Here is a 27,999-nt window from a genome sequence, read left to right as displayed (position 1 = left end):
AAGCAGGTGAAACATGACAAGTCTGGAAAGCATCCCGGCTTGAAAACAAGACTGTTACCATGCAGTAGCAGCATCGTGCTATTATTCCAGTACAGTTCTGCATATCACTCCTTAACACATACCAATGCACACGTGCTCCTAGCAACTGAAACTACAACAAAATATAGCCTCGACTCTAAACCACTGCCAAGAAGCCACCCACAAAACAACTCTTACCAGACTGTTACACTAGTGCAAGGACCAGCACTTCACATGACACTAACCGCTACTAAAACTCTAAAGTAGCTATTGAGCTTTTTACCCTGTAAGCTTTTTCTTAAGTTCTAATCACAGAATCACAGAATCATCTAGGTTGGAAAAGACCCTGAAGATCATCTAGTCCAACCGTTAACCTAGCACTGACAGATCCCAACTACACCATATCCCTCAGCGTTATGTCAACCCACCTCTTGAACACTTCCAGGGATGGGGACTCCACCACCTCCCTGGGCAGCCCATTCCAACGCCTAACAACCCGTTCTGTAAAGAAATGCTTCCTAATATCTAGACTAAACCTTCCCTGGCACAACTTGAGGCCATTACCTCTTGTCCTATCACTTATTACTTGGTTAAAGAGACTCATCCCCAGCTCTCTGCAACCTCCTTTCAGACAGTTGTAGAGGGCGATGAGGTCTCCCCTCAGCCTCCTCTTCTCCAGACTAAACAACCCCAGTTCCCTCAGTCGCTCCTCGTACGACATGTGCTCCAGACCCTTCACCAGCTTCGTTGCCCTTCTCTGGACACGCTCGAGTAATTCAATGTCCTTTTTGTAGTGAGGGGCCCAAAACTGAACACAGGAATCGAGGTGCGGCCTCACCAGTGCCGAGTACAGGGGTAAGATCACTTCCCTGTCCCTGCTGGCCACGCTATTTCTGATACAAGCCAGGATGCCATTGGCCTTCTTGGCCACCTGGGCAATCACTTGGAGTCCACTGAAATATAACCGTATAAAGTGAACAAGTTTAACTGCATCACAAAAACAAGTCAGCACTATTTTGTTTGCTTTTAATTAACTTTATTTAAATAGGATAAGGCTACTTAAAAGACAACTCTTTACATACAAAATGTACATTACATTAAAGTTTGCTGTACTCAAGTACAAAAACTGCACAAGTGTTTAGTAAAAGGGAAACAGCACACTATTTCAAAACACACATTCTTACCATTTTACAGCATTTGAGAAGTGCCTTTTATGTCATAACAGTGAATGGAGAATTTCTGTCAGTAATGAATTAAGCTACAGTTTTTGGTTTCAGTATTAACCAATGTTAAAAATGTAAACAAGCTTTCAGATCACTACTGACAGCTTCTTTTAGTGAGTTAACTAAGAGGATTCAGAAGTTGATTCTTTTTTTGTTTATTAAGTCTGAGAGCATAATTATTGTTTACCATCCATATCTAAAATGGATCTAAATCGGCTTCACCCTGAGCCACTGAGATTTCATAAAAATGTTTCCATCAACTTAAGTGGATTTCTGCCTTATAAGGCACTACCAATATTCCCGATGAAACATCAAGTTTCACAGAAAAACAATACCCATCTTAAATTATCAATGGAAGGGAAAACAAGTTGGTTTCTTTTTTTTTTTTTTTTAGAGTGCAACTACATACGCTAATGCTCTCAAGGTACTTCTTTGTCTTCCTGTCCCTGTCCCTCTCCAACTGTTACCTCAGAAAGCACTGGCCTGCATTCCACAGGTTTTCCCCATATTCTATAAACATAACTGTAACCAGGAAAACAAGTAAATTTGCTACATCAGCACATTTTTACACTTATGCATGTATAAAATATGCCTATGTATCTAAGAGAACATGGCACTAATCCATTCACTACTTCCTCTCAAAGATTCATATCAAACAGTCTAATGGCATACTTCCATCTGTGCATTTCTTATTTCATACGTCAGTAAGAGAAACTTCAATTTGAAGTAATGCTGTTAAAATAGTTCATCTCTTATCACCACCTAACTTGCACTGTAAATTCTACACTCCTGTGCAACAAAAAGGAAAAGATTTTGTCTCAGACTATCTTATCAGCAGAATGGTCAGTTTTCTCATCTAGATTAATTATCTTTTTAAAGCCAAGAAGTCTCTTGGGATCACTCTGAATCGCAATAGCTATTTTAACTATTTAACCAGAAGTGGAACACAACTGATTCTTACTGAAACAAAAAAAAATATATTTATATGTGTGAATCATAGTGACATGCAGGAGATGAACTATAATAATCTTGAAAACTAAGAGTGAGGTGTTTAGTATATTGTAATATTACCACCTTTTAAAGAAGTAATGAACTATCTGGTGTACATGAGTAGACACTCTTAAGGTGACTGATGATAATGACTCCAGCTTTACAACAGGGAACTTTTAAACTTGTTAAAACTTCACAGCAATCTGAATCCCTGTAAGGTTTAAAAAGAATTGTACTTAAACTGTTTAAATATGACTTATCTGTTTGAAAATACGGAAGTAACATTTATGTTTCAAGCACCATTAGCTATTTCATGGCCATGTAACATGCTGGATTTTCTTCTTTGCTTCCGTAGGCTTTAGGTCATTCTGGAATACAAGAAAATATATAAGTATTCCTAGATATGCTGTGCAAGTAGAAGTTAGTAATTAACCTGCCATATTCAAATCCAGTACTGACTATTGCTGTATTCAGCTATATGCTACTACAACAGCTTTCTATTGCCATCTTGTGGAGAAAGTTAAATATCACAGAACTTCTCTAAAGAGAAAAACAAAGCCACTGAATTTAACTACCTGCAAATCATACATGTCTTTTGGTTTTTCTTAATCCTACAATTAGTTATGCAAAAATATCTCCAATTAGGCAGCTCATAAACGGGTACATATTGGATTTTCAAACCATACTTCTAAAGTTATTTCAGACAGCCTTCTTAAAATACATGTTGAAACTGGATTGTATAAGAAAAAAAAAACATACAACTAGGAAAACAATTTTCTTTTGTCAAATAGTAAAAACATTAGAAAAAGAGAAGGAAAAGTTGGTCTTCCTTTGTAATGACCTGTATAAAAAAGCAAAACAATTGCCAATGTCTCAGATGAACTCATTTTTCAAGTCCCACCCCAAGAAACCAGAAAAAATCAAGCAATCCCAAAGTAAAACAATGGCAGATTCAAGTGTTGAAATAATTACCTTTCACCATCTAAAATAAGAAAAAAAATCTGAGAAATTAGAGCTTTAATAGTTCACACAAGCAGAGTAAAGACAGGTATATGAGTTTTCTAGAACATTTTGCAACACACTGGTTTGGGGAGCACAATCTATAGATCTCTCCTTAAGAGTTTCGGTGTTAGTTTATTTACAGCAATCCTGTGGATTGCAACTGCTGGAAGGTTTAAGGGAATTAGATCCAAAGATCAGAGGGATAGTTCTGTGTTATTCAGCATAAGAACTTCAGTTTTTCTTGAAAGTCAAAGAAGAGTCACTTGCTTGAAAAGGCAATTGTCATTACTGTCATTATACTAAAAATATATCAGGCTTTATACTCTACAGCCATCTGCCAAGTATACTGGTTCTTCCTGGCTGCACCACTTATTATTCAATACCACAATCTTTAATTTCAGACAGTAAAGTAACATCCATACAACACACTTGCCTAACTTCAAACGTGTCTGACCAACATTAACCAAGGCATGACTGAATTTACCAGTCTTAACTTGAACAACATAAACTGTGGCTAAGGTAGAAAGTCAAGTGTCAGAGGTCATAACTTCTGAGTGTCAGTTATACAGTGTCACTTAAAAGTGTTTATCACTGTGTCTACAAAACATTTAAATTAAAGAAGCTCTGAGGTGTATACCACAGAAGTTTCAAAAGCTCTGCAGGTTCACATCTGACCAATACTTTGAAGAGTTCTAAATACTGAAATAAGTTGGTAATACAGGCAGTAGGAAACACACCTCGCCAGCATAAATTTGATTCAGGCCCTCAGCCGTGATTCCTGTAAAAGTTGCTAAAGCTGTCTTTCAGAACAGCCATGTGCTTAGGTGCTCGTGTTTAACAGATGTCTGGTGGAACCTACCAATCCACACAGCAAGGATATTACCTGTATTCTTGCACAAAAGGATTTTTAAAAAAGAGATTAATAGAAAGCATTTCATGAGGCAATATTGAAAAAGCAGAAGTTAGGTCTGGTGTCCTGGGAAAATTTTAATCAATGTAATTGCACACTGCATATCTAAAGTTACCCCTGCAGTTCAACTGAGAACAGGTATTTCTATTCCTTTGAAGCCCAGACTTATTCCAGATATTCCCGTATTCCAGTGGAAATGTGAAAATTCCTTCATTTGTATCATGAAGAAATATGACAGAAATGTAAGACTTACCCCTACCTCATGGCATGTTTTAAAGAGGAGATGGCCCATTGCTCCTTGATCACTGACAAGCCCTTGAAGACTAATCAAACCTTTGCAAAAATAACCACTGTTCTACCTTTCTCCCCAACTGGCAGCTACAATCAGCACTATTTCCTACACTTTCAAAGATATGCCCTGCTGAATTCATATATCCTGCCTTAGCAATTCTCTCAGCACTTCAGCTCATCAGTCTCATTCTGCCCTGATCTGTAATGTAGTTCTCTTCTCTACAGAAAATTTGTTTGCAGCTGAATCTAACTTGCAGATGGAAGGTAACTTATTTACCTTAGCAGCTCAGTCATCAGCCTTCTACTTGAGAACAGCACCCTTCTGTTCAAGATCTCAGCATGTCTTTCTCACCATCTTATAGAAGCCCAGGTTCCTGATTAAGATCACCATGGCTCAAAATGAGCACTCGACCTTTGGCCTCTCACTTCAACTATTATGGTTTGTTTTCATGGCTTCTCACTCAGACCCACAATCCAGGCAGCTGTCCAGATTTTCACATCCAGTTCCTTCCTCTAGCTTGCCAATTCCTATGTGAGATTTCAAACAGATGGCGTTCTTCCTCTAAGGATATATTCTACAGCTCTCAGCATCTCACTTCAGTTCCTGTAACATTTCTTCCTTCACTTTGACAAATGAAAGCTTGTCCTACTCAACCATTCAAGTGTGATCGTTACAAATGTTATCATTCTTTTTTTTTCTTCCCTACTACAAAAAACAGACCACTTGTCCTCCCTTTAAGGTTGTTCATGTTGTTCTGTAACACCTGTTCTTTCAGACCGATCGGTAGGATTCTTTTGTTTGTTTTATTTGACTGCTACCAGCACCACCTTAAGTATTACCTACTTGCTCATTTTAAAATTACATGCATGTTTTCTACAAAGATGCCTCTCTCTCACACAGAAGTTTCACATGGACAAGTACAAAGTACTCAGTTTTTTTCCTTCTAATCTTTCCCAAACCAGCTACTCTTTCGCCTGTTTCTAAATAAAGACTCTGCTACTACTCCAGAAAAAAATAATCCTGAAAACTCTTAAAGGGTCTACCTCCTGAAAGTTTCTATTAAAAAAAAAAAAAGCTGCAAAACAAGATACTGAACGTACATACCGGCAAATCAGATTCTTCTTTTGGAACAGCTCTCTTTAACTTCACAACGGTAGTTCCCGCTACTGGAGACAAAGGGTACACCTTCAGACTAGCCAACACACTGCTGTTAGTCTTTGAAATATTGTTCTGCTTAGCCTCATTACTCCTCACTCCCAACTTAGTGTCCTCTGATAAACTGGAGGCTGAAATGTATGTTGAGGCATTTGGAGGAACCGATAATCTTCTAACAGTGTTGGTGGTGCTTCCAGCTGGAGGAGGTTTTAGGCGATCAGCAGCTCCGTTCTCGGTCTTCTTCACCTTTATGCTTGTACTTGTTGAATTGCCATCAAATACAATTAATGGCCGTTTCCTTAAACCTTCCACCGTTGTAACACTGAAAGTACAAAATTGTAAAATTCTCAGAAACATAAGCTAGATGATCCAAAAATAGCATATCCAAGACATGAGTAGTGAAACTGAATTTAACCTTGCTTCAAGTAAAAATATATCCCAGAATACTAACCTTAAACCCTTAGCTGCTCCAAACTTAGCACAGAAATTGCTTCCAAACTATAAAGGGGGGAGGGGGCAGTGGATTGTGTGAGGAACAGTGTTTCTCAGCAAAGAGGGTTGTGTGAGGAACTTTCTAGGCAGACAATGACAGTTGTACGACCAAAGACCGTACGCTTATACCACTGTAGCTACCCCAGAGTAACTGAAGAGATAATAGTTGTTAAGAACCTCAAAAGGTGAATATTTGAGGAAGCGTGTGCCACCTTACCTACAAGAACAGCATCTAATATTCCAACCCTTCTAAACCTCCCTGTTTCTACTCTTATTCAAAATCATAATGTTAGAATAGTCTAAAAGACTATTAGACAAAGAATAAAAACATTATGCAAAAAAAACCATACCTGTTTTTGAAATAAGCTGTCTTTGAGCAGGAACCCTAAGCTGATTTAATGACTTTTTTTTAATAGTTTGTGCCTTTAAGCCTATGTGTAGTCAGAGCTGGCCAATTTAGTAACAAATGATTCATGAAAAAGGAATACTATCAAACTAATATCAAAACAGTAGTATCATAAAACATCCTGACTGTCCAAAAATAAAGCACAAAGTTGTCATAGCTCACTCTACATGAATTTAGAGTTTTAAAAAAGCATTGCTCGAGAATGACAAAGTGTTTAGAAAGCGCAGATTTAGCAAACAGAAAACCCAAACACCTTAAGTTATTTAAGATTCTTGTTTAGAAACTTCAGTTTTTGGTATACACTTACTGTTTAATCATCTAACATTAAACAGAGGAATAAAAGTTGAACTATAGCGTTTTCAACAATGAAATATATTAATTAATTTATAATTAATAAATTTGACAATATTGTTAGGCTAGAACTATAATGTTAGGTATCAACAGACTTCAAAATAAGCCTCAAGCAGAGACTCGATTCATTCAACTTGGAACATCATCAGATTAGTAGCTGCTGCTGAACCTCACATATTAGGAAATTACACATCACTCGCACAATTTACGTCAAGACTGGGGGTTTCTTAAAAAAAATTAAAGGAGTCAAAATTTAAGAGCTCACAGAGCAAGAGAAAGTTCAGCTCTTATTCAGATTTGTTTCTACATCACTATCTGTTCACGACAACCTATGTCACATAATCCTCCTCTTTTTCTATTCATCAGCTTCCCAGAACCGACAGAGAGAAACCTTCAATTCATTTGGGACTTGTTTCTCAAGAGATCAGACACAACTCTTTGGCTTATATCTACAGTAGATGCAGTTTCTAGGAGAGCTTCTACAAAATGAAATTAGCTTCCAAGACCAGGAGTGTTCAGCCAGGCATGTTGTTTCAGCTAAATACTACTGAAACAACAGTAGTATTTAACACATCCATTAAATTAAGGAGTATAAATTCACTGGAAAATCCTAAAAAGCTGACACAGACTTCAAAAATAAAACATGATACTTTTTGCTCACTTTGTCTTTGTCCAAGAATTTATTCAACACTCCTGACAAGCAACACATTCCCCAGCAGCCTTTTTTGGAAAGCTAGTTTACAAACTACGTGAAAGAAAAGATTTTATACCTTTTTGCAGTCACCTTCCTTAACATAATAAGTTTGCTTTTCTTATGGAGGGTTTTTTTTTTTAATTCAGCTTGGTAAAGACTGGCAAGTCAGGAACTAACTGCAATTCTAGGAGGATCGTTATCTATCCTAAACTAAATTTTAGAATTGTAGCACTTTGTACAAATGACCACATGCTACAATATAGATAACATTCCCAGAGAAACACTTTGTGACAGTTCCAAAAGAAATCTGGATGCTGTACTGTCAAGAACTGTCATATCTAATTTTTAGATACATGGCTGACAGAACACAGAGCCTTGGGCATGACATTCACTTTCTTTATATAAAGCACAGGCAGTGAAAAGTTTCAGAGTAGGACTCACATTAGCCAGCACTCTTCTGAGAGAGGACACTGACACTAGCTAAGAGTTGAAAAGCACCATTTTGGGATTGTGTCCCCTCCTGCAGGACACTCCATGAAACCTACATTTCAATGAGCATCTCCTACATCCTAGAGAAATGTTCTAGCCACCCTTTGGGCTGTGCTGGATGGAGGGCATGCTCTAATCCTGCTGTTTACTTTGTAGTACATGGTAAAGAATACAAGATTTACTAGAGGAAGCAAAAGCTTCTCTACATGAGCAATCTGAGTTTCAACTGTTTCACATGATTACTTATGTAGTTGGGATGGCCTCTGAGCAACTCCCGATTATGAGGACCATTTAATGAAAAATGCTCCTCTTCTTGTCTAGCTTAGCCTGGTACTTAAGGTAGCACCCTAAAACCAGGGAGAATAGTAGGTTTTAGCTCCCACCCCCTGATTATCCCAAATATTTGCCTGTTACCAAAATGGGCCAAAAATTCACCTCTTCTGTGAAAGTCTGAAACTGGTCAGAAGTACCATGTTTTACACTGAACCCAATACTATAGGTGCATTAGCAGCTCTCAGAGGATGTCAGAGCGGCCTCTCAGGTGACTAAGGAGAAATGATGAGCTCTACCAAGGCCACAGCTCTGAGCATGCACAGCCACAGTGCTCCTGGAGACTGAGAGTTTGTAGGTGAGTCTTCAAACTCAATGACACTTCAGAAACTACATATACCTTTTGAGATTCATACTAGTCTCCTTCTTCCAGCAGGCAAGATTATCTCACAGAGCTACAAAATTAACTGTTCCTGACACAAATACTTTCTGAAATGTTTGAAGTTGGATAGACTGCATTTGTTTCTATTTGGTATGATTGTCTGCAAGCTCTAATATTCACTAATAAGATGTATAAACCATCATCTGTGACACTTGTGCTCTGACTGTGATATTTGATTGCATTACTGAGGTATAACAGGTTACTGCAGCTCAGCTGATATACAGCAAGTCTTTTAGGACATGCCATCAATCACAAGCAGTAAAACTAAACACGATATTCAACACTGACTTTAAAATTTCAATGTGTTTTTATCTCCTATCTGTAACTACTAGAGGCAGGCAAACACACACTGAGCTGTGCTGATCAAGTCTCCAAGGCTCATATTAATTCCAGCGCCTGTTGTAGAGCTGTGCTTTCCACAGATGAACTCGTCAGAAAACTACTCTTGTTCATACAATCAATCGGTTTATCTGACTTCTAAACTGAACAGCACGCTTAGCTCCCATCTCTGACTTGCACATAACTTGGAGCCTCACAATACCTAAGAATTTTGGTTTGTTTTTAAAAACAAGAATGCCAAGTTCTACTTCCTCCTCTGCACAATGGCATCGTGCAAGTTCTGCATAAGTGGTGTACATAACTGTGAAGAAAAGTGTAATATCTTAAAATCCAAAAGATGATTGAATTCCCTTCATTCTTTCCATCAATATACTAAAACTGAAGTTTTCTCTGTGCAACTTTCACTTACTGAGAAGTGCTGAAAGTCTATTTCTTCCATTTCTCTGAGGTTAGTAATACTAGCAGTAAAAGACTAACTTTTCTAGACAGTATTTTGCCAGCATTTTTTCAAGTATGAAAGACGTAATACAAGCAAAAACAGTAACTGCTGGAAAATCTTAAAACTGTCTAACAACAGAGCAAAAGGCTAAGCCTTTTGTTAAGTGCTCAGAGCAATGGGTAAAGAAAAGGAGACTGGCAGATTAAACATATCTCCTTTTACTTATTATTTTCCCAGCAAATACTACATAGGTTTAACCATTACTGAATTTTAGTATATCAAAATAAGAGCCTCTAAACTTATTCTACATATAAACTATGGATGAAGCCATTCTCTCATTGAAAAATTAACATTGCCTCATTCTCTCAAAGACATCCAGTCTGCTATCTTTATTTCTTTGATAAAAAATTCTTCTACACCTATTTCATCACACCAACAGTTTCTTATTATTCAAACACTAATCTCATGCTTTCGGCCTCAAGTTGCAAGTTGTAAACAAACAGAGGTACTATAACCTTTTATGCACATGGAAAAAAAACAAAACTGATATAAGACAATTCAGTGTTCTAGCCCCTGCTAAAAATTTTAAAAATTAACAAAACAAAAAAAAAGAATAAATCACTTGACAGAATTTGTTTAGCTCTTTCCAGTTAGAAACCTCAGTAAAGCTAAAACAGACTCATGAAATCAAAAAGCTGTAATACTGCAAAACTATAACGAGAATTTCTATCTACCCTTCCTTAGGATTTACTGCTGAAGTTAAATCAGAATGCCACCCATGCACACCATACATCAAAGTCAAAATCTTGGGCAGGGGGAAGGTTGGGAGGAGAAGTGATTCAGTAAAATAAACTTCTGAGGAAGATTTTGCATTCTGATCAAATACAAAGAGAAGGATTTTGAAAACACAGCAGAATGTTTCTTTCAGAAAGCAGCTGTTCGTTTTGAATTGGACAAACAAAGCTGCTGCAGCATACACCCCTGACTCTAGAGCGGACCAAGCCTGTCCAGGGAGCAAGCATAATTAAACACGCTTTTGGAACTTCTCTTAAACACTGTAAATATGATTATTATTTAACAATTATATGGTGAAACAAAAAATAATTAATTCTTCTTCTTTATAAAGTACCTTGAAATGTACCAATAACCTGGTGTCAATACAGGCTGGGGCATGAAGGGATTGAGAGCAGCCCTGCACAGAAGGACTTGGGGATACTGGTGGATGAAAAGGTGGACATGACCCAGCAATGTGCACTCACAGCCCAGAAAGCCGACCATGTCCTGGGCTGCATCGAGAGAAGTGTGGCCAGCAGGCTGAGGGAGGGGATTCTCCCCCTCTACTCTGCTCTCATGAGACCCCACCTGGAGTACTGTGTCCAGTTCTGGGGCCCCCAGCATAAGAAGGACATGGACCTGCTCGAGCAGGTCCAGAGGAGGGCCACAAACATGATCAGAGGGCTGGAGCACCTCCCTGTGAGGACAGGCTGAGAGAGTTGGGGTTACTGAGCCTAAAGAAGAGAAGGCTCTGGGGAGACCTTACAGTGGCTTTCCAGTACTTAAAGGGGGCCTACAGGAAAGATGGTGACAAACTTTTTAGCAGGGTCTGTTGTGACAGGACAAGGGGTAATGGTTTTAAACTAAAAGAGGGCAGATTCAGACTAGATAGAAGGAGGATTTTTTTTACAGTGAGGCTGGTGAGACACTGGAACAGGATGCCCAGAGAGATGGTAGTTGTCCCATTCCTGGAAACATTCAAGGTCAGGCTGGACGGGGCCCTGAGCAACCTGGTCTAGTTGAAGATGTCCCTGCTCATTGCAGGGGGGTTGGACCTTGAAAGGTCCTTCCAACCCAAACCATTCTATGATTCTATGATAAGAAGCACTTTAAGCTAGATACCATTGATAACATTTGGATGACAAAAAAAGACTATCTTCCCCTTTTTCCTAATATTGCAGCAGTAGAATCTAACACTTCTGACACAGGAGACCTGATTCAGCATTCTCTTAAACTGTAACAACGTCCAAAAGCTGTATAAGTTTCATTAATCATGAAAACTAAGATTAAACTAAAGTCATTGTCCTAAATTCTCCAAGTCTAGCCCAATAAAAGTTAAATTACCTTTTATTATCACTGTTCAATTCATTTTGCTGTCTTTTCTTTTCCATCATTTTCCCCCATCTACTTTTTGGTAAGTCACGCTGAGGCAGGGGAATGGCATGTTGAATATAGAGATCAGTGAGACCATCTTTGTCCATCTTTACATCCTTCTCAACCAGTATATTTTTCTGTGGGGAACAGAAAAAAAAAGTTAGTATTATGACCAAAGCACAAGCATCCTAGTGGCATAATTTCTTTTTTCAAAAGCCACTTTAAGGTAGCGTATTGGGCATAAATGCCAGGGTTTCAGAAGTGAGGTGGCTGCAGGGGTGACCAGTGTGGAGAGGGCATGAACTGCCCTGAGCCAACGACAGCCTGGCCTCCTGCCTTCCTACTGTCAACTTCCCTTGTTTTCTGTGTGGATTACACTCGGTCCCTCCCTTCAGTGAGGCAATGGGATATGCGGGACGTTTGGGTCAGTGCACACTGGTTTCTTTTTCCACTACCTGCAAGCGCATTTCTTCACAGATATCCTCAGGTGCCTCTTCCTACACATCCTTTTGTGTCTCCCGCCCCTGGTGTGTGCCGCTCTTTATTAAGTGCATTGGAGCACAGCTGCCGTAAGCTCCTCTGTTTGAAATGCTGGTGTGTGATGGGTTGTGTCAGACAGCTGGATCCAGCTGCAACCAGTACTGGGCATTTCATCACCTTTGCCCACACAAGTCAACCCTGCAGCCTCCCCCTATCCAAAACTCTGTGTTTTTTCCAATAAAACTAGAAGCAAAAAAAGGGAAAAAGTTATGCTAGACATACTGTTGCTGATGACTGATGACTCTTAAACACACTTCCCTGAATCCAACTACTGTATCAGAGCTCTTCTTCACACCTTTAAAAAACAGGCAACTAGAACATAACGCAGTTCAAACTTACAGGTGCAGAGCCGTGCTTCCTTCCCCAGTTCTCAAAAAGTAAGTTGCAAAGGGAGATTTCTAGTAACTGTCAGTTACAACAGAAAACCAGTTTTCTTTCTGATCATGAGTAGGGTTGTGAAAAAAAAATTTCTTGGTACCTCCTGCTGAATTTATTAAAAGAGAAAGAACCCCACTAACTTCCTACAAACTAGGTCACGGAAAGCAGGTCAAGTCCCTGCCACTACTAGTTTTGGCAACACTTCTTGACTTCTGATGTGGGCCTAAAACCCACATGTGGCATCTTTGTTCACATAAACTACATGGACAAAAGCATACAAAAATTCAGCGAGCTCATACACAAACCTAAAACTGCGATTACTATTGTTTCACACACCTAAAATTTTCAGGCAAGGCAGTAACAAGCATTACAAATCGCATCAAGTGAAGCTTCATATGGTCCAAAGTGTTTATAACTCACTTTCAAACTCATTTTTATGCATACTTAAGCATTACCTTGACTGATTATGTGGGATGCATTTCCTTAATTCACTAGGTATGGAGGTGGCAACTTTAACAGAGCAAAGATAGATTCCACTGATAATTTTTACTGCATGCAAACACATGTCTAACAGCCATGCTGATCTGGATAATTTACTCTTTAGCAGCTACAGTGTTCAAACGCAGCCCCTCTGCAAACACGGGGATCTCTCTCACACTACAAGCCTCCTCTAAGCAAGCACCTAGCCGACAGAGTACCGACTTGGGTTTTGTTTGTTGTTTCCTGAACGTTCTTGCACACCCGTTAAGGGCGGTACAAGGACTGGAAGCCGCAGGGGGTCTGGGAGAAAACTTCCAGTGCAGGTGATGGGGGGTAGGAGCTTCCCTGCAGAGTAAAGCTGAGAAACAAACAGGGCAGGTCTAACGCGGAGGGGGAACGAGACAACAAGCAAGGCCGCAGGTCCGGGAGGCCTCCCTTGCCGCCGGGCGGGACAGGCGCTGCACCCCCCCGCCCCGCTTGAGGTGCCGCCGCCGCGGGGCCGGGCCGATCCCCAGCGGCGGCTGGGCGCACCTGCTCCAGGGTGAGCAGCAGGAACTCCTCCGAGAGCAGCTCCGGGTGCAGCAGCAGCTCCGACTCTGGGCGGCCCGACCCCCGCTCCTCCTTACGGCAGCCGCCACCGCTCACCCTGCCCCTTCCCTGCGCCGCCATCTTCTTCCCCCGGCGACCCCTTTCCGGCCTCCCACAATGCCGCGCGGGAGCGGGGCTCGCGCGGAAAGCGACGCGCGGGAAGTGACGGCGGGGCGTGCGCGGGGCGGGCGCCTTCCTGGGGTGTCCGTTGGTAAATGCGTGTGAGGGAGGGGCCGGTGGGCCGGGCCCGGTTGCCTGCGCGGGAGGGCTGGGCCGGGCCGGGCCGTTGGCGGCAGTTAGACACGGGGAGGGGGGGCTGGGAGCGGGCTTCAGAGCAGCCGCCCGCGCCAGGGCCCGCTTTCGGGGGACGTGGTGCAGCGGGAGGCGGTGTGTGACTCGCGGGCAGCTCGGCCGGCGGGTCGGGAGGAGTTTGGCATTGCCGGTGAGGGAAATTCATCCCCCGAGTGACGGTGCGGGACGGGGAGGAGGAGTCTGTTCCGTTGCAGTGCTGCCGGTACAGCGCGTTGCCGCTGCTGGGCGCGGGAGCTCGGCTACTGAAGTAAACGGGGCCTAAATCTCGCCCGCCAGAGCGGTAACTGCCAAAGTAACGCTTCTTGTTCTGCGCTAACAAGAGTTGCTTTGTAATTCCAAAGTCAAATAGCCGCCTGCTGCTTCGGGGTGGTAATCCGCTTGCATGTTTAAAAGCAGACAAGTATTACAACTGATTGCATTAGCAAATTAACCACGTTGTCGTTACAACGTGAAAGTGCAACGTAATTTGAAGTACTTGATGCGTTTTGCAGAATTACGAGTAACAACAAAAATACACGCACGTGGAACAAGTCGCATATACATGACTCTGTGTGGAACACTGCTATCCGTATGCAGCGCGTCTAAGAATATGAATTCAGTCTTTGAATATTTAAAAGTCATTTAAGTGTACCAGCAAGGAACGTAATAACATTTGTTGACATTATTTCACGTGGCGCCCTCAAAGCTGCCTTCCGGCAGTCTGTGCAGTTTGTTTCCTTGTGGTCTCCCTCCTTCCCTCCTCCCAAACCATCCACAACTACCGCGGTTTCATGGTTTTTCCCGGGAGAGCTGCTTTCTCCACCTACGCTTATCCTCCATACGTCAGGGTCGGACCTGGTCCGTAACTAACGACCCGTAACGCAACTGCAGCGTTTTGGACGAATAACCGGGTCTCCCCGGGCCGGCGGCACGCAGGCGCCCTGCCCCGGCCGCGCCCCCGGTGGGCGGGGCTAGGCGGGGCTCCGCCCCCAGGCCACTGCCCCGCGTGACCGGAAGGGCTGCGGCCTCTCTGCCTTGCTCCCCCCTCCCGCCCCTCCGGGAAGGGTGACGCCGGCGCGGGGCGGGGCCTCTGTGGCACCGGAAGCGGTGCGTCCCCGTTCCCCCGCGCCCGCCGGCGGAGCCCCGCGCGCCGCGAGGCCTGCGCGCTGACAGCGCGGCCTGAGGCGGCGCCCGTGCCGGCCCCAGCCCCGGCCCCGCACCGCACCGCAAGGCCTCGAAGCGGCGGGCCCGGCTCCCGGTGTGGCGGCGGCGCCTGGCGCTGGCAGGTGCTGGGGGAGGGTGAGCGGGAGGAGAGGCTCCGTCGCCTGCTGGGATGGGGGTGGGGGCTGCCGGGCCGGTGGCTGCCGGGCCTGGTTTGCACCGCCCGGTCGGGCTGCGGGCGTGTGAGGGGGGACAAGGGCGAAGCGAACGGCGCCGCTTCTGCCGCCGGGCTGGGCCGAGCCGAGCCGGGTGCTCCGCCGTGCGGGCGTGCCCGGGGGTGAGGCACATCCCCGGCCTCCCGGGGGCTAGCGCCGCCACCCCCGGCGCTGGCGTGGGCCAGCACCTCGGGTCTGTGGAGTCGCATGTAAAGGTCAGGCAGAGCTTGTGAGCAGTTAATTGCACGGGGTGTAGGAGTAAGCGTACGTGAGAGAGCAGCGCGGAGGTAAGGTAGGTGGGGTGCTGGTTGGCAGGGCAGCAGCGAACAAAATGTAAGTGCAAAGCAAGGTGTTACTTAACAGAAGTGGGGGAGAGCTGCTTTCCACGTTTTACGGGAAATAAGTGCATGCGGGGTTATCAGTGCATTTAGGAAAATAAAATTTAGTAGGCTGATAATTTGTTTGCCTATTGAGTACTCTTTGACAGCATGAATCCACATTTTCTTGTTTTCCGGAGTTCTGAACATCTTAAAAGTAGCGTACAGACTTCCATTTGTGACTCTGGGGTGGCCTCTTGCACTTTAAAGGAACAGCATGTTCTGTAGAACCTGTTCCTTTGCAGTACGTGTAGGTCCCTAAGCTCTTGAAAATGAAAACAAAACAAATGTAAAAAGAAATCACATGCAGATTATGTGTGTTTCCATTGGTTGGTCTTAAAAGCTTTTTTCGCAGCTTTTTTTTTTTAGCATGAATGTTTTAATTTCTTTGCTACCAGACTTATGTAGTACTATGTTGTTTTTTATTCTTTCTGCTCAGGGATGGTATATCTGTTTTGAGTTCTTTTATGCTTTTACTTTTCTTCTACTTTAATTTAGTACGGGTTTTGGATGTTTTTGACACATCTTTGTCAAGAGCAAAATTCTGTAGCTGTCCCAATGTCGTACATTAACGTTTTTACCTTGGGCTACAGGAATGTTAAGTTCGCTGCCTGACCTCCCCAGACAATAGTTTATCACTTCAGGCTACACACAGGCTCTTAAAAATGGCTGGGTTTTTTGGCAGTCAACCTTTGGACAGCCCTCTTTAACTTAATAAGCAGTGTTTCTTTTGATAACATTGGAGGATAACATAGCAATGTTGCCAGAGACTTGCATTATCATTTTACCTTAAGCTATTTCTCTAGCACTTCCTAGGTTTGGGTTTTCTTGTTGGTAGTCAGAACACTAATTTATACCCCAAGTGAAGTTGCAATTTGAAAATGTCATGGAAGCCCAAACTAAAATATTTTTAACTTCTGAATAAAAATAGGAAGTTCTTGGCATAAAAGATCACTGCCATCTCTTGGTAACATGGTTTGCTTCTGGCTATATTCTTAGTTTAATCTGATTTCATTTAGTGGTTACTTCTGAGTTGTGTACCTTACCTTTCCTCACTCAGTTTTGGAAAATTTTGCTGTGGTTTTCAATGTTCTCTCGCAAAAGCAAAGGGGGCTTTTAGATGTAATAATTTGAAACGAAATTCTTTCTGATTTACATTTAAGTTTCAGGATTGTTCACAAGAGCATTTTGTTGATGTTGGTCTCTCTGTTGGTCCACAGAAATTTCATTTGATGTTTTGTATTTTCATTATATGTGTGGACTACAAGTAGTAAGTGTATCTGTCATTTCTTAAATCCTTTCAAGATGTTCAGTGTTGTGTCTTCCCCTGCATTGGCTAAGTGATTGTTGCAGACCAGTCATGACAAATTAAAAGGTGATTAAACAAGGTCAGCAATTTCTCATTTGCTCTTCTTTGGAGTGTTGAACACAGATGTCTGACAGTTTCTTACAAAAATAACACAAGTCTGGAGTACAGTAAAATTACACGTTTTTTAAAACACTATTAATTGCTTCATAAATTGCATCTGTCCCTTGACAGTGCTTGATTGCAAAAGAGTAGGTACAGGTTGTAGAATGAATATTAGAAGTGGTGCTTAGCACTTAAAGACAGACTTTTGGAATGGTTGTGATAGAGAACAGAAACTCTTTTCATTTCTGTGATATTGCGTCTTCAGTTTAATGAATGCTTTACGGACCACAATTCCAAATTTGCTGTGTGAATGTGCTTTATAGTTGCTGGTGCATGTAGTCTGATACAGAGAATGTGTAAGTAGCACTGAATAAAACAGACACTCTGCAGATAATAATAAAAAAAACCACAACACACAAGCCAACAACTTTTATTATGAGTTGGATGATACCTTGGGTAAATTATAATTCAAGTGGCTTGAAAGTTGTGTATTTCTGATTGCTGGAGAGCAAGAAATGTAAAATATGTGTTAAAATAGAATATGCCTATGATACTTCACTAAGAAGTTATGTACTAATAGGCCTAAATTGAGTGTAAAGCAGCATGAGTTGTTAACGTGTAGCACTAAATAGCTTGTGGCTTCTCTAGAAATCTGAGAGCCGAAGCTTGTATATAAGTACTGGCAGGAACCACTTGTAGTGCCAAAGTGTCTGGGAGAACCAGTAATATGCCAGTTACTTGCGGAGAAAGCATCACTTCAGAATGGCTGGGCGCTGTTGTGAATCGTTTCAGAATAGACTTGAAGTGGAAGCATACAATTCGATTTATTTCTGTGGTTATTAATGTGCTCATTCTGGCTTGTGTAATCAGGTTGGATATAGGGTATAGACTGTTAGAAATGCAACACTGAAGTTTTTTTTATTGGTGAATGTTAAATTTCTACCTCTGATATTTGACGATGTGTGTGGAGGTAAACAGTGGGTTTTTTTCTCTTTAATCAGATCACCCAGAAGACACAATGAGTGTTAAAGCTTTCAAGCTCGTTTCTGCTGTTGAGCGGGAGATGTTAATGGGAGACAAAAATTACATCAACATTGAATGCATTGAGTGTTGCGGAAAGAACCTCTATATTGGAACCAATGACTGCTTTATCTATCACTTTCTGTTGGATGAAAAGATATCAACAGCTGGAAAAATAACTTTTGCTGCCACCAAGCAACTGCATAAATACCTGGGCTTGAAGAAGCCTGTGAGTGAGTTGAAAGCAGCCTCTGCCCTCACTAGGCTTCTTGTGCTTTGTGACAACACGATAACACTAGTTAACATGATGAACTTGGAACCTGTCCCCACTGGTGCTAGAATCAAAGGAGCTGTGACATTTGCATTAAATGAAAACCCTGTGAGTGGGGATCCTTTCTGTGTCGAAGTCTGCATTATCTCGGTCAAGCGACGGACCATTCAAATGTTCATGGTGTTTGAAGACAGAGTCCAAATAGTGAAGGAAGTGTTTACTCCAGAGCAACCTTGTGCTGTGGCTGTAGATGGTTATTACTTATGTCTTGCACTTACTACACAGTATATAATTTTGAACTATAACACCGGCGCCTCCCAGGATCTGTTTCCTTATTGCAGTGATGAGAAACGGCCGATTGTGAAAAGGATAGGCAGACAAGAGTTTCTGTTGGCTGGCCCCGGAGGCCTAGGTGAGACCAAGGATTGTAATTTTTTTGCAATTTTTTAAACTTCTCTCTCTTAATTTTTCTCAATTTGGGAAGTAAAGCTTAACTAGTTAAGTGTTGCGCATGATAATGATAATTTTCTTCACAGGGGTATATTGGAATGTTGACATAAAAAGGTAAATGGTAAATTTTTGGTACTAAGTATTATTATAACTCTCCTGCGCTTTTTTTTAATGCACAAAAATCTGATTATTTGTATTTCAATCCTGTCTGTAGAAAGCTTCATTCTGCAGCAGTAGTATCTTGCAGCCCAGAGTAAAAACATTGGTTGGTACCAAGTGAAACTTCAGAGGCTGATAGCCTCTCTGTAGTGACTAGTCAGACTGGGTTTGAGGAACCCCATGTTGCTGTAAAATTGCTGTAAAATTGTTAAATTAGTGTAGATGAGTTAATTTTTTTTCTCAATTGCTCTTCAGAGGAGTTGTATGAAGTCCATTTTATAGATTGTAACAGATTCACAAATATGTATGTTGTGTTAGTAAGAAATGTTAGTGGAAGTAAACTGTATCCTAACTCCTGTAGAAGTAAACTGCATCCTAACAGTAGATGATGTCAGATACTACCCAGTTTTTATGCTCCCATTTGCTTAATTTTTTTAGTAGTATTTTTCAGCTCCATATTACAGAAGATTAGTATAAGTATTTGCAAAACCAAAGTTAGATCATATGAAATAATGCTCTTGTTGTAATAGACAGATGATTGTAAGGACTACTGCTGCTGTAATCTGTCTAAATCAACAATATGCTGTGAGGTCAGTAATCTTGAGCTTTTTTTGGAAAACCTGCAATATCCCAGAGCTGACAGACCACAGGCAGAATGGTTTCATGCTGTTTGCCATATGACTTTCCATTTAGGAGATGCAGTTCATGTATTTTCCATGACACTTTAGGAACAGCATGACACAAAGATCATAACTATTTAGGCCCTTAATTCAGGGATCTGCATGGGTTTTGGCTTATTAATATAAATTCCAAAGAAAAGCAAGAGTGCAATCGGTGGTTTATATTGAAGTTTTGTCTTGTGAGCAGAACTTGAGATGTACATCAGCTCACCAGTTTTTCTTGAAAGAAGCAGAGACTCATTAGAATATCAATTTATACAAATTAAAGGTGTTCCAAGATGAACTTGCTTTTCAGACGCAGGGCTTTTCTAAGTTATCTTGGTTGACCACTTCCTGTTAAAACTGTTGTTTTAAATGTGGATGCACATTTGTGGACATTAACCATTTTAGCAGTGCTATGAAAGTTAAAATTTGTGAATTGACTGTCGGAAAGTATTCCCTTTAGACATGTTTCTAAGGGATCCCATTCTTACTTTAATCTTTATTTATCTTTCTAGGAGTGTCAAACAAGATTCTGTTCAAGCAGTTCATTTCTTTTTTTGATTTAAGAAGAATTAGATATACTTTCAAAAGCATAATTCTATTTAGTCAGAAAGCAGAATTCTATTAGTCTGAATTTTGCTTTTATCTGGTGTCCTGGAAGAGAGCTGTACAATAAGATGTTTACTTATAAAATCCAACATCGTTGTGTAAGTAGATTGTCCTGGGGTTAGAATATCAGGTATGTCATCTCTGAAGCAAATGCACTTTTGCAGCTCTAAACATGCTATAAACTTCCCTTTTCCACATAATACAGTCAAATTCTATCTTGTATTAGCTCAGAAACCATAAAAAGACTGCTTGCCATGGATTGTATAGTTTTTCCTTGCCTAATTCAGCTTGTGGAGTTTTTTTAATCATCTGTTCTCTATTCCCTTGTCACTGTCGTTTTGACTAGTATTATCTATATTGCTGTTCTGCCTTGGTAAAATTCTTGGTGTCTTTAACTTTTGTCTCTTTGAAGTTATGAAGATGGTTGAGCACCTTTATAATCTATAAACATTGTGTATCTTGGCATTTGAGGCAGGCCTCTGCTATAAGGTGAATGGACTTGAAAAGGCTTGATGTAAATCTTCAATTCTAATTTTGGTTTGCTTTCATACATCTTATTGTTTAAGACATGTTCATTTGGCACTTGGTAAAACATCTATGCTAAATTCAGCCTCTTACTGAGGTGGATGTATTCTGCATTAATATGTTTGACTTTATAGTGTTTGAAGTGACATTTATTTAAATTAATTTGCTTTAGAGTTAAGACTGGAATTTAGAATGACAGAAAGCAACTGCTTAAAGCAGTAATCAGAAAGTAAAACATCCCTGAGTTTCTTGGGTATGTCACCTTTTTCCTTACCTCAACTCTGCATTTAAAACTGATTGTTAGAATCGTTCACAGTTGATCCATAGACTTAGCCATGTGGTATTGTGGCTCTACTTGCAGTTAGTATATAGCTCATTCTTTCAAAGGGAGGAGGAACTTAATTTTTTTTTAATGCATCTTCATTTTGTCCAGTAATTAGTTCATTCAGAATTGAAAATCAATTATTTATGATTATGTTTGAAACTATACTTCAGTTTTTCATTTCTTGAAGCTCTTGTTGCATGTTTCTAATGAGATTCCCTGCCGTACAGAGGCTTTAAGTTTCTGAAAATTTCAGCAAGCAGTTCTTGCATATTGGCAAAGCCGGAGCAACTGCCCCCAAACATCGGAGGCCTCAGCTCAGACTGAACTCCCAAGGGAGGGTGCAGCTCTTCAGGTCTTGAGCTGAAGGGAGTGCCTGGTGCCTCTTGCTGAGACTGGGGGAGAGGGAAGTTTTGTCCTTGCCTGCAGGAGATAGGTGCTTGGTTGAGGATTTCTGTTGCCAAGTAAAGGAGATGCAGGAGGAGGTCAGCAGAGTGCACAGCATCAGAGATGACAAAAAGGAAGTCAAATCTTCTCCAGGACCCAGGCATGAGCCTGAACCCCCAACTGTACTGAGGGAAGGGCAGGCTGAGTCTCTGCTTGTTCTAGCATAGGAAAGGCTGGAAGCTTATGACTTCTCATAAAACAAAAAATTCTCCTTCTCTGTCTGCAGATCTGCATCTGTAGAATACGCTCAGTGCTCAACAGTAACACATGAGAAGCAGGAAGCTCTGTCCAGCAAATCATCTCAGACTGTACAATCCAGTAGCACCAGGAGGAATTAGCAAGTAATAGTAGTGGGAGACTCCCTTGTATTGGAGATGGAGGTTTTCTCATCAGTCCTGCTGGTGAGGAAGAACAGACTGAGGAGGAGTGGATGGATTGTGCAGGTCATCAGCTGATTGCACAGCTTGTGGTGATGAGAGATTTGGCTTTTATGACTATGGATCCCTATTTAAGGAAGAGATGGGATCCACCAGGCCAAGTGAGGCAAAAGCATTTTTGCCAACAGGCTGACCAAACTGGTGAGGAGGATTTAAACTGGGAATGATGGTCGTAGGCTGAGTTGGCAAAGAGTGCAGGATGGTGTGGGTGAGAGACTTTGTAATCAACAAACGTGGCTGAAGAGGCCCTGCTTCAGGCATATGCACACAAAGATGTCTGTATAAAACAAAATGATGGTGAAAACTCTAACTTCTCCTGGGAAATCAGCACTGCTATGTGTTAACATGTGGTGGTATGCCTTAGGACAAAGGAGGAAGCAGCTGAGAGTTTATGGATTAGGGTTAGAGGGCAGACTAACACCAGTGACATTGTGGTGAGTGTCTGCTACAGACCCACCTCATCAGGAAGAAGATGTAGGTAAGGCCTTTTTCAGATAACAGGAAGAAACCTACATTTGCAGGTCCTGGTTCTTAGGGGGCATTTGAACCACTGTACTACCTGCTAAAGGGGCAGCACAGCAGGGCACAAGCAGGCCAGGAGATTCCTGTAGTGCGTTGATGGTGATGGAGGAGCTGATGAGGGGATGTGCTCTGTTGAACCTGGCTAGGGTTGTGAAGGTTGGGGGAGCCACCTTGCTGGTGCCCATGAGATGGTGAAGTTCAGGATCCTGAGAGAAGGGAACAAGGCAAAAAGACCACAAGCCTGGACTTCAGAACAGCAGACTGGTTTGTTCAGGGACCTGCTTAAAAGAATCCCACAGGATATGGTCCTGGAGAGAAGGACTGCCTCCTCCAAGTTCAAGAATGGTCCATCCTAATAAGCAGGAAAACAAGCAGCGATGGCAGGAGGCCTGCATTAATGAACTAGCAGCTTTTGACTAAACTCCCAATATAAAAAGGAAGTAAATGAGGTGAAAGGAGGGACAGGTGACCTGGGAGGAATACAGAGACACTGTCCAAGCATGTGGGATGGGGTTAGGGGGGTCAGAGTCCTTCTGGCATTGAATATGGTGAGCACCATGAAGGGCAACAAAAAGAGCTACTACAAGCATATCAGCAGCAAAGGAAGGCCAAGGAAAGTGGATGCCCACTACTAAATGGGGTGGGGGACCTGGGGCCAAAGGACATAGAAAAGGTTGAGGTACTTAATGCCTTCTTTACTTTGGTCGTTACTGCTATGACCTATCTTCAGGAATCTTAAGCCCCTAGGACCCGTGGGAAAATCTAGAGCAACAAAAACCTACCCACAATAGAGAAGGTCAGATTATGGAACACTTAAATAAACTGGACAGACAAATCCATGGGACCTGATGGTATGCACCCATGAATGCTTGAGTATGGTGGTTGATGTCATTGCAAGGCCACTCTTGATTATCTTTGAAAGGTCACAATGATTGGGGAATGTTCCTCAGGACTAGAAGAAAACAAAAGTCTTCACTCCTCTCTTAGATGAGTGAGAGAGAGGATACAGAGAACTACAGGCAGGCCAGTCTTACTTCAATCCCCAGCAATGGAGAAAATCATCGTGGAAGCTGTTTCCAAATATCCGAATGACAAGAATGTGATTTGGAGTAATCAACGTGATTTACAAAAGGAAATTGCCTGACCAGCCCGATAACCTTTTATGATCAGATGCCTAGATTGGTGGGTGAGAGGAGAGCAGTGATGAAGTGATCTTCAGGAAGGCTTTTAATGATATCTACTGTAACATCTTTGTAGATAAACAGATGAAGAATGCACTAGAGAAACAGTGAGGTAGATTAAAAGCCTGGCTTAAAGTTTTGTCCAGAGTCAGAATCTGGACAAACTCAATGCCAGTCACTAGTCGTGTACCCCAGGGGTCTGATAGTGAGGTCAATACTAACATCTTCATTAACAACATGAATGGTGGGTCAGAGTGCACCTTCAGCAAGTTTGAAGATGGTAAAAAGGTAAATGTGGCTGATACACTAGGGGGTTGTGTTGCCATTCAGAGGGACTTTGACAGGCTGGAGAAATGGTCTGACAGCAACCTCATGAAGTTCAGCAAAGGGAAATGTCAAGTTCTGCAGCTAGGGAGGGACAACCCCATGCACCAGCATAGGCTGGGGACCAACCAGCTGGAAAGTAGCGTCTCGGGGAGGAACTTGGGACAAAGTGACCATGAGCTAACAACGTGCCTTTGTAGCAAAGAATTCCCAACTGGGCTGCATTAGGAAAAGCGTTGCCAACAGGCTGAGAGAGGCAATTCTTCCTCTCAGTCCTAGTGAGACCACGTATGGAGTGCTGCATCCAATTCTGAGCTCCCTGGAATTACATGCACATACTGGAGTGAATGCACTGAAGGACCAGAAAGATGACTAAGTGACTGGAGCATCTCACGGGGAGGCTGAGAAAGCTGGGACTGTTCAGTCTGAAGAAGAAAAGGCTTGCAGAGATCAACATGCATGGGGATTAAAGAAGACAGAGCCAGACTGCTCAGTGGTATTGTATCCAGTGAAAGGGTGAGAGGCAGTCAGTACAAATTGAAATATGGGAAATTCTGTGTAAACATAAGCAAAAAAAAAAAAATCCTCATTGTGCTGGTGGTCAAACCAGGAAATGGCTCTTGGAGCGGATGTGGAGTCTCTGTTCTTGGGAGATACTCAAAACCTGACTGGGTGAGATCTTGAGCAACCTGTCCTAGTTGACCCTGCTTTGAGCAGGGAGGTTGGACTAGGCAGTTTCCAGAGATTCCTTCCCACTTCAACTATTCGATGACTTTAATGCGTAAAAAATACAAATTTTAAATACCTAATTTTAGTTTATTCCTTTTGCTTTTCCAGAATAAACTCTTCTCAGTGGTGCGAAGTCTGAATATTTGTATAGTGACTGAGTAGATGGAGAACTGAGCCTTTTAAGTTCTAACAAGCACACAGGTACTCAGCAGAATGATTCATAGAAGGTTATGCAGTGCCTTTTCTCAAGCTGATGACACTGGTTAAAGCAGGGTGGTCAGCAGTAACCAGCATGGTTCCTTCTTGTTTTCATCCACTCATAGTGTTCCTCATGCTGTCAACTTTTATGTAACCGAAAGCTTTCATATTGCTTTTTAAGCAAGTAAAAATAAAGAAATTTTATTTCAAATTTTTACAGATATTTTCACTAAGAAGCTTTTTGTTGTTTTAAAACAAACAAAATCTACGGTCTAGTCTATAAAATCCTGAGTAACCTGATCTAACTTGGTCCTGCTTTAAGGGAGGGGGTGTGGCTGGACTGGATGTCCTTCAGAAACTTCTTCTGACTTAAATTATTCTGTGATTCTATAAATTTCTAGATTTCTTGGTGCTGAAAACAGTGTAGCTGTGTTTAGGTAACTCTTGTAACCTTTGGATAGTGTATCCATTTTTAATACAAAATTGATTACTGGCTTCATCTCAGTTTCATCAAATGCATCCCTGGACTATAAAAAGGCCATGGTTTCAGATTGTATTTGTCGTGTTTATTGTTATCCTTAAGTGAGAGCTGGATGAAGACAGAATGTTTCATTCTACCACAGAAGCTCTAGCTATTGAGGGCAGAGGGATGTAGAGAGACATTGGCTTGGAAAATGCATTGCTCTGCATACCCTTTCACTTCCGTAAAGGATTGTTTTTAAATCACCTAAAAAAAGAGCTCTGTCATTAAAAAAAAAAAAAAAAAATAAATCAGGTTTTTATAATATTTTTTTTGAGAATGTCAGAGAAATAGAAAATTCTGAGAATTAATATTTCAAATATAATTCACCCTGAGTTTACTACTGGTTAGTATGTATTTAACTCAAGTTTTCTCACACTTTTTGAAATGGGATTATAGCACAGAGTAACAACTGGAAGGCTTAGAAATGGATAGTGCAGTCTGCCTGACATAAAATTCCACATCTGATCTGTAAGAATATCAAGAACTATAGAGGAAATCTGGAATTGTATATTAGGGCTAAAAAAAATGTATTTTCTGTAAGGCACTCTGATTGAAAAGCTGTTCATTATAGTGAAAAAGCAAATAGCATTACTTGCTAATATCAGCTGTGAAATTCTAATTTTGTGTTGCACCCTTAGTCAAGGGAAAGGGCTGATCATTTCAAAGCTGCTATAAAGGATCCAGAAGCTTAGTCTCCACATTGTAGTTCTGTAAAAATCTACAGCCTTCTGTTTTCCTTTCTTTTTTTTTTTTTTCCAATTCCATGATGGTCCTCCTACCCAGCTACCCTTGCCTCATTATCTTCTGTTTGGAAGAGATTTTGTAAATTGAATAACATAATCTTTTAATCTCCTCTGTCCTTTAGAGCTCAGACTTACTCTGCCAGCTGTCAAGCGGCTCATTCCTGCTGAAGAACAATTTTCATGGGCACGTCTTTATAATGGCATGAGAATACTGGTTTTAAGGGGTATGCATTCATGTTTAGAACAGAAGTTTACGTAGTGCTTCAGTATGGCTCAGCTGGCAAAGGGTTACTGAACTAGGTCTGAAAACTCTGGAGTTTTTCTTCAATTAATGTCTTGGAAGAAAGGGGGAATACCAGGTAGCATAAATAGAGAACCAGTGGCATGTGATACAAAAGAAAGTCAAACTTTTATTAAGCTAGGAAAAGGAAGGAGGACAGAATAGACAGGAGGAAAGATAGTGGCAAAGAAAAACACAAACTAACTGAAGATTTGATATGGTTGTTTTGAAGACAGCATAGGAGGTATCACTGGGATTTAAAAAAGTCTTGGTGCTTGGCTTTTGGGAAAATATGCTTTATACGCAGCCTCTGCATTTTTTTCAAATGATTGAAAACACAGATGCCTCACAGGAAGTGACTTGTTTCAAGGAGCTGGGTCCTTGTTCTGTGAAAATTTTGTTGTAGCAAAAGTAAAGAAGTATAAGTAAATTGATTGTCTGTCTACTAAAATGATCTTTAGACATTTGACACTACAGGGAACAAACTTGCTTGTATTGCCAGATAGGTCAGGCAGTGTGGGCCTGCAGCCTCCTACTAAGGCTGTATTGTTTGAATGCTGGGTCTCACTAAATATTAGTTTTGAAATGAATTCAAACTACATGTCATCGTTCTTACTTAAAAAAATTGGAAACTTTATTAAACTTGAATAATTCTTGCTGGTTTCTTTCGGTATGCCTCTCTCTTCAGTTTTTGGTTTTGTCTGTGAAGGTGAAAGTGGGGAAAGAAAAATAATTTTTGAACTGAACTAACAAACAGGTCTCTGAGGTCCAGGAAGGTGTGATGCGCTGTCCTCATGCCACCTGATACTGCATCTGTTCTTCCCAGACTTTATTTCTGTGCCTTGGTCCCTGTGCTTCACACTGGGAAAACAACAGTCTTCAACTAGCATGAGCCTCAGGCTTTGTTTTTCCCTTTTTGTAGGCATGTTTGCAACTGTAGACGGCATTTCACAGCGTGCACCTGTGCACTGGTCAGAGAACGTGATTGGAGCAGCTTTGTGCTTTCCTTACGTGGTTGCTCTCGATGATGAGTTCATTACAGTGCACAGCATGCTGGACCAGCAGCAAAAGCAAACCCTGCCTTTTAAAGAAGGTCACATTCTACAGGACTTCGAAGGTATTAAAAAGGACAGGTTTTTGCATCAGTAATTCTGGAACAACCACTGCTGTGGACACAGTCACTTTAGTTTGTTTTTTAAACAAAATATCTAGCAAGCACATTAACTGTTGAAACTTTCATTGCAAATGCTTTCCTGATAAGATTCCTGCAGACTACAATAGGAAAACTTTAGTCATCCAAAATTTCATGCTTCTAACAAAAATATATGTTCATTAAATGTGATCTAATTGTAAAGTTAATTATCAGGTAGAAATCTGTGGGATTAGAGCTTTTTCTTGTAGCCTGATTATTTCTTTCAAAGGAGTAATGTTAATTTAATATTACAAGTCAGTAATTGTGAGTTACAGGTATTTGTTCATTGGCTATCCTGACAAAG

The 27,999-nt window shown here is 41.4% G+C and overlaps 2 protein-coding genes across 8 annotated transcripts in view; one reads left to right on the top strand and one right to left on the bottom strand.

Moving 5' to 3' along the window:
• Nucleotides 1–1,032: 1,032 nt before the first annotated feature.
• Nucleotides 1,033–13,787, bottom strand: C2H2orf49 (chromosome 2 C2orf49 homolog). Of its 2 annotated transcripts, none has more exons than XM_074815147.1 (4): nt 13,590–13,787; nt 11,631–11,797; nt 5,540–5,912; nt 1,033–2,599 (listed from the first exon to the last, which is right to left on the bottom strand). In XM_074815147.1, exons 1-4 carry the CDS (start codon nt 13,725–13,727, stop codon nt 2,543–2,545), a joined length of 735 nt encoding a protein of 244 aa, XP_074671248.1. In that variant the 5' UTR covers nt 13,728–13,787; the 3' UTR covers nt 1,033–2,542. The 2 variants fall into 2 exon arrangements, with proteins under 2 accessions (XP_074671248.1, XP_074671249.1); XM_074815148.1 differs by lacking the exon at nt 13,590–13,787 and adding an exon at nt 13,034–13,563.
• A 217-nt stretch (nt 13,788–14,004) lies between these two features.
• Nucleotides 14,005–27,999, top strand: part of TGFBRAP1 (transforming growth factor beta receptor associated protein 1) — a 40,312-nt gene continuing 26,317 nt past the window's right edge. The window contains exons 1-3 of one of the 6 annotated variants that reach the window (XM_074815140.1): nt 14,005–14,088; nt 18,103–18,804; nt 27,426–27,620. In XM_074815140.1, coding sequence (XP_074671241.1) covers nt 18,120–18,804; nt 27,426–27,620 — 880 coding nt within the window. In that variant the 5' untranslated portion in view covers nt 14,005–14,088; nt 18,103–18,119. The other 5 variants (XM_074815145.1, XM_074815144.1, XM_074815139.1 and 2 more) reach the window with 5 other exon arrangements.

This window comes from Strix aluco, chromosome 2 (genome assembly GCF_031877795.1).
Source record: "Strix aluco isolate bStrAlu1 chromosome 2, bStrAlu1.hap1, whole genome shotgun sequence".
Classification (NCBI taxonomy): domain Eukaryota; kingdom Metazoa; phylum Chordata; class Aves; order Strigiformes; family Strigidae; genus Strix; species Strix aluco.
This window is presented reverse-complemented; position numbering and strand designations above follow the sequence as displayed.